The sequence below is a fragment of the Micropterus dolomieu genome, linkage group LG21 (genome assembly GCF_021292245.1).
Source record: "Micropterus dolomieu isolate WLL.071019.BEF.003 ecotype Adirondacks linkage group LG21, ASM2129224v1, whole genome shotgun sequence".
NCBI lineage: Eukaryota > Metazoa > Chordata > Actinopteri > Centrarchiformes > Centrarchidae > Micropterus > Micropterus dolomieu.
In genome coordinates, this window is record NC_060170.1 from 335,703 (window position 1) to 342,021 (window position 6,319).

The 6,319-nt window shown below is 40.5% G+C and overlaps 1 protein-coding gene across 1 annotated transcript; it reads right to left on the reverse strand.

Moving 5' to 3' along the window:
• Window positions 1–529: 529 nt before the first annotated feature.
• Window positions 530–5,782, reverse strand: si:dkey-3h3.3 (uncharacterized protein LOC100144568 homolog). Its single transcript, XM_046035237.1, has 4 exons — window positions 5,645–5,782; window positions 3,208–4,182; window positions 1,860–2,077; window positions 530–1,748 (listed from the first exon to the last, which is right to left on the reverse strand). Exons 1-4 carry the CDS (start codon window positions 5,648–5,650, stop codon window positions 1,679–1,681), a joined length of 1,269 nt encoding a protein of 422 aa, XP_045891193.1. The 5' UTR covers window positions 5,651–5,782; the 3' UTR covers window positions 530–1,678.
• Between the last annotated feature and the right edge of the window lie 537 nt (window positions 5,783–6,319).

Genomic DNA, 6,319 nt, shown 5'->3' on the forward strand with positions numbered 1-6,319 from the left:
AGTACTCTGCAAGTAGCCTACTGCATTGAAAAAGTTAAGCAAAAGTAGATAAGTAGGCTATAAGCAGGAAAGTGTAGAAGTAGCCAATTAGAAATAAAAGTAGCCTACTCATAGCAGAAAGAAAAACGTCCCCTATGACTGTTATACTATATTATACCATCAGATTAGGGTGAAGTCTGGTCAAGTGGGACACTTTTTATGTAAATTGCATTTTAAACAACCTAAAATCAGGTAGAATGTATTAATTGTATGTATTTTGTTTAAATAGGTTGTTGTGAAGGCATCTTGGGCTGTGGCTCAGGAGGTTGAGTGGGTTGGCTGTTAACCAGGTCGGCGGTTCAATCCCTGGCTCCTCCAGGCTGCATGTTGAAGTGTCCTTGCCCCTGGCGGCCAGTGTATGAATGCGTGTGTGTTAGTTTCTGTTTGAGCACTTAGGCTCAGTGTGAATGCAGATGTAGTGTAAAAGCGCTTAGAGTGGTCGAAAAGACTAGAAAGGTGCTATACAAATACAGAGCATTTACATCTATGGTGAAATTAAGCCAATTTATTAACAAACTGTTTATCTTTAAACACCATCTGACACCAGGTTGAGTGGGACGCTTTGTTAGATAAAGTGGGACACTATATTATATAAGGTTAAAATTAACTATTAAACATGTGAGAAACTTAACAACATATTATTAGACATTTTAATATTATATTAACATTTAGCAACATATATAACATAACATTATGTGTGTGTGTATATATATATATATATATATATATATATATATATATATATAATGTGTTCGTGTAGAGTAACTCAAAGAGATCTAATCTAGTTAGAAATATTCAACAATGCATAAAAAGAATCATGTTTGCGAGTAGCCTAAATGTCTTCGGTTTATTAATACTAGGCTATGTAAGTAAGTTTCTAAATGCATTTCTGAAACGATTGGGGGCTTTTACCTGATGCATGGTCTCTCAGCAGCCCTTTCACTCGCTTTTGTTATGTCCATGTCAGGTTAGGTTCCTGTCCTTCAGTCACATAGTATTCCTCAACGTCCACTCCCATTCTCTCTTCGCTCCACTGAGTTTATTTCCCTTCCTACGTTGTTGTCCTTACCTTCTCCGTATGCCCCTGTCCCCCTTTCACTCACTCCTCTCTTTCTGTTCCTCTTTTCTTTGTATGGGTGCCATCTTTTGTGGAGTCTAGTGGATTTAAGAAATTACCAACCTGAAATTTGATAGATACATCCTTCTTACCAACAACTTTAAAATCTGCTTTTAAATCTAAAAAATGCTGCACTGTGCTTACTAGCATGTCCCACTCAACCTGAAGTGGCCTGTCCCACTTTATCTAACACAGGGCTGTAAATCTAATTTATTATTTGTATTTGATCCAGTTACATCCTTATTATTAATCTCAGGTCACTTTCAAATCAGTTGTTCCATATGTAGTGATTTCATACATACACAAGGCAAAAAATAAAAATATAATATTTAAAACTGAAAAAAAGACCTTTAAATCTATGGTAAACTAATGTGAGATGGTATAATTATTTGTGGAACATCAAATGGTGTCAAAATGACATTCATTATCCCTACTAGTTTGTAGTCCTCTTTGCCATTACCCCTTCCAGCTACTCTAACGTCGTGTCATCTTAGCTCTACGTTCACGTGTTGACAAAGTGATTCATTCAATTCCCTTGACTTTCAGTTCATCTCGAACTCGGCTGAGATAATCCAGATCTGGGTATCCATAGCTGAAAAGACAATCACAGAGTTAGTGTGCTCTGTGAAATCATGCGAGACCTGTAATGATTATTACATTTAAGGTGGTACATCATGTAATGTTGCCAAATAAGAGTCCTTACTGAGTTGGTCCTCCGTGTGTTGAGGTCTTGTGGTGAATATCATTCCATGTCACCGTGTTGCTCCTGCCACTGGTGGTGGACTGACCAACAGTGAAGATGAGTCTCTGATTAAAGGCTTGCTTCAGCAGTTTCAGGATCCTTCTGCCCTCTGAGGAGTCTGGGAGATAGGCTGTGCGGGATACACCTTCATACGGCTGCCCGGGGTTTGGATGCCCCTCCTGCAGACACAGCAGAGGTTTCCCTCTTTAGTGATGTTCTGTCAAGTTGAACATGGGCTTTCAAGTGACTGGGGGTCCCCGGTTCTTAGGCAACAGTAGCTTTTTTATTTGACCAATTACATTTTAGAAGAAGAAGCACATAACATACTTACATCAAAAACTTATAAATGTGGTAATCCTGTTGTTCTAACCCGTCAAAAAACCCCATAAAAATAACTAAATAAAAATGGCCACTTGAAGAAAATACTTATATGGCAGCAGGGGCAACACAGTTTCTTAGGACTGGTAAAGGCCTAAGACCCGCCCACCCTGAGCCAGGGTTCTGCTCGAGGTTTCTGCCTCTTAAAAGGAAGTTTTTCCTTGCCTCTTGGTGGGAACTGTTGGGCTTCTGTAAATAGCATCATAGAGTACGGTCTAGACCTGCTCTTTTATGAAAAGCGCTGTGAGATAACTGTTGTTGTGATTTGGCGCTATATAAATAAAATTGAAATTGAAAATTAAAGGGACAACCCACAAATCTTCATTTTACTTTCTACCCCTCCCACTTGGAGTGTGAGCTTTCCATCCACATTCTTCCTCTGTGAGAAGAACTTAGACAGACAGACAGAGATAGACAGAGATAGTTTGCCCAGCAAATTTTAAAATAGTGAACAATATGATTATTAACAAGTTAGTACTCAGCTTTAACAAATTAGAGACCGATGTAGAGCCAGGATTTAACTGGTTAAACTGGTTTTAATATTCCACTAGTGGTAAAATAGTATACTATTAACTGAACTTATATTTAATGTTATATTATAATAATACACTCATGTGTACTAATTCCTCCTCCAGGTTGCGGATAGAGCCTCTGCAGTGAACAGATGCCATTGGGCCAATATGTGCTCCTCTGTTTTTAGTTATTGTTCTAAAAATCGTTCAGTAATCATGTAACCATAAAGTGTGCACGGGTCGTGTTTACCTGTTTAAAACCTCTTTACAATGTGGCAAAATCACTATTTCTGGACTGGTGGCAAATGTATTTCTTCTTATGTGTTGTGAAATACACATTTGAAAAGGTTTTGCTTAGAGTTTTTCCAATATGGTCTCCAAGGTGGAAAGTGAAAATGAACTTGTTCAGTGTATCTTACCTTTTGGATGCCACTTGGAATGTAATAATGGATGGTTATTGTTCCATATCTCTCATATCCAGGCAAAGATGAGGAGCTGTTAGTGGCCTTCATTGTGCCTCCAGCAGGTTGCGTCCCTGTCAAAATGCCGTATAGCGCTCCACATGTCGGACATACAGGTTTGTATTGAAAAGCTGTTTGTAGACACTTCCTGCAGAACGAGTGCTTGCACCGCAGAGTCTCTTTGTCTGTTGTTACCATTGGTTCCATACAGATTGGACATGACTCATCTTCAGGATCTTTTGCAGGACCTGAGGTTCTGCCGCTTGGAGTGTCTACTGGGCCTTTATTCACCGGACTCTTGAATGAGCTTTGTGTATTTTGTAAAAGGAACTCTTTTAATTTAGCAATGTGCACAAAAGGCCCCGTCGCTGTACATCTGTTGCGGCTGGCTTTGAAGAGGAGCTGTGGAAATCTCCTCTGCAGGTCTTTGTGGTCCTGTGCACTCACAGGGACAGACGTAACCTGCAGGTCAGAGGCGGTTCTCTGGTAGAATGTGATGAATCGCTGTCTGACAAAGTCCCCATGAACAGGATTTATGGGGACCTGCCGTGGTCTGAAGGTCACCTGCACTGTGCTGCTGGGTTTACTGTGTACTGTTCTGGGGTCAGGATGGGTTTCAATCACAAAACTGTTCCCTAGAATTTTGTTAAGTTCTTTGGCACATTTTTGCTCAATGTAAGCCATAACAACTCCAGATACATCCACGGGTTTGATAGGAGTTGAAGCACGGCCATCTTGTCCATGAGTGTTTGGGCTGGAGTCAGGCCTCAGTTCTAAAAGTTTCTTTGAAAGGTTGTCCAGTTCCTCAAAGGTTCCTCTCACTTCATAGCAGGAATCTTTTCTCTTATTACTGTAAGGCTGAAGAATCTTCAATACTTCAGGGTCTTCTTTGTAATAAGCTTCATCAATGATTACTGTGATATCTGTGATAAACTGCAAGAAGAAATGACAGCTGAAGGTTAGCAATAAGCGATGATGCAGCAGTGACAGCGCATAGGCATATTATGCCTGCACTGAAGAACTCAGCAGCAAAACAGACATTAATGTCTGTCCGAGCTGGAAAACTTGGGCCAACGTCCATCGCCGATGGCTGACAGACATCACAACGTTGAGCCGGTGTTCTGTCGATTTATGCTACCTATCGAGATGTGCTACTTAGCGGTTCTGCGCATGCCTCACAAGTGCGGTCTGTTTCCACGCCCATAAATCTGTGCAACCTTGCTGTTGTGCATGCCGTCATCAACATCAAAACAAAAAAAAAATCATTATTAGTCTATCAGAATACGCTACCCTGATATCTTAAATAAAGATGGCATAATATAGTACAGTATATAAATATAGTATTTCAACATGCTCCCCATCTCCTTACAGTACACAGGGAGTGAGCAGTGGTGCAATATAAAATGATTCTGTGGTGGGAGCATTATTTGATTTGATGCTGCCCCTGAAATGATGTTACAATATAATCAAAAAACAGAAGATGTCATAATACTGTGAGAGTTAACTTTATGGGATTGGAAAAGTGCACACATAAGGTGGCAGTTTTCGACAAGACAGCATATATCGTCAGAACACCGGCATCATGATTGTAAACCCCGCCCCCCATCAAAACAAATCTCAGTGTTCACGTTAAACCAGCCTGTGAGAGCAGCCTTTACTGAACACGAACATTCTTATTATTGTGTTGTTGCACTCGGAGTTCTCTCTTCCCACTGTGACACACACACCTCAGGTCTCTCTCCCCTGTCTGCTCCATTTCTCCGTCAGCAGTATGTTTTATAAAGTCGCCTAAAAGACTGAGAACTTGTCTTTTTTCCGTACATTTCCACCTGCGATCTGTTATCCCGGCAGCAGGTGAGCGCCGCAGCCCATCAAACAACTGAAACCGACATCTGCTTTACCTGCTCCGTGCTACAATATCCACCGGACTTGTAACGTACGTTTATAGTCTACCATTTTTTTTATGGAGTGAAGTCTGTGCGAGACCACATGCACAGAAGAGAACGTGTAAAAAGGAAGTTCCAAATGTAACATGACCCACAATTTGACAGAAAGTAATCTGCAAACGTGCAAAAACTGTTTTTGTGTAGAAGTCACTCTGTATTTTTGTGGATATGACAATACACATTTGCAGATAGTGAAATATTTGTGGATTGTTTTCTGTGGGTTACAAATATTAACGTCCAATTAAATCTTCCTTCTTCTCCCCGTCTGGAATCCAAGCTGTAAAATGTGGACTGTTTGTTTTCTGTGCCTGAATCAAATAACGTTAGAGAGATCAACTGGCGCAATGTGCTCCGTGTTTTTGAGAAAAACAAACACACCGACAGTAAAATCTGTTGATACTAGCTAACCTAACCCTAAGTAGTTTGATTTGGAAGTCTATGGAACCTACCTCCATACTGCAGAGCTCTACCTGGGAGCCACTAACACCAAGTTTCGCTTCAGATTCAGCTTCAGGTTCAGGTTCAGGTTGGGTCTTTCAGCGAACCCCGACGGTGACCAACAAGTACATCACTTCCGCCCCGTGACGTCACCCTTTGTCTTCTTCTTCTTTATTGAATGTTGTTGGCGGTTAGCACACAGCCGGTTGGTGCATTACCGCCACCAGCTGGTGTGGAGCGTGGATCACAACGACTGGTCATTAGTTTAAAACAGAACAAAGAAAAACAGCCTCACATCTTCTCAATCATATTGATTACTCTAAGATAATGCTAAATAATCCCATAGCACTTACCTCTTGAGTTCTTTATAGAAGATTATCTATAAATCAAGTGTATTCTTTCCATTCTAAGGTTTGGGATCATTTCCCTCTTGTTCCCCTCATACTTCTGACAGTGTACCATGATGTGCCGGACTGTCTCTTGTAGTTTTTTCGAAAAACAAAAAGGGAAAATACATATTAATGAACATTTTCACAAATGTAAATATGCCAGATTGTTGCCTTAGGCTAATTTCCATCTGCAGACCCCCTGACAGGTTGATGTTACACACAAATGAATAAATACATACAAATACACTATACACAGGCTATATACAGAGAAACAAGGACAAAAACAGTGATCACATC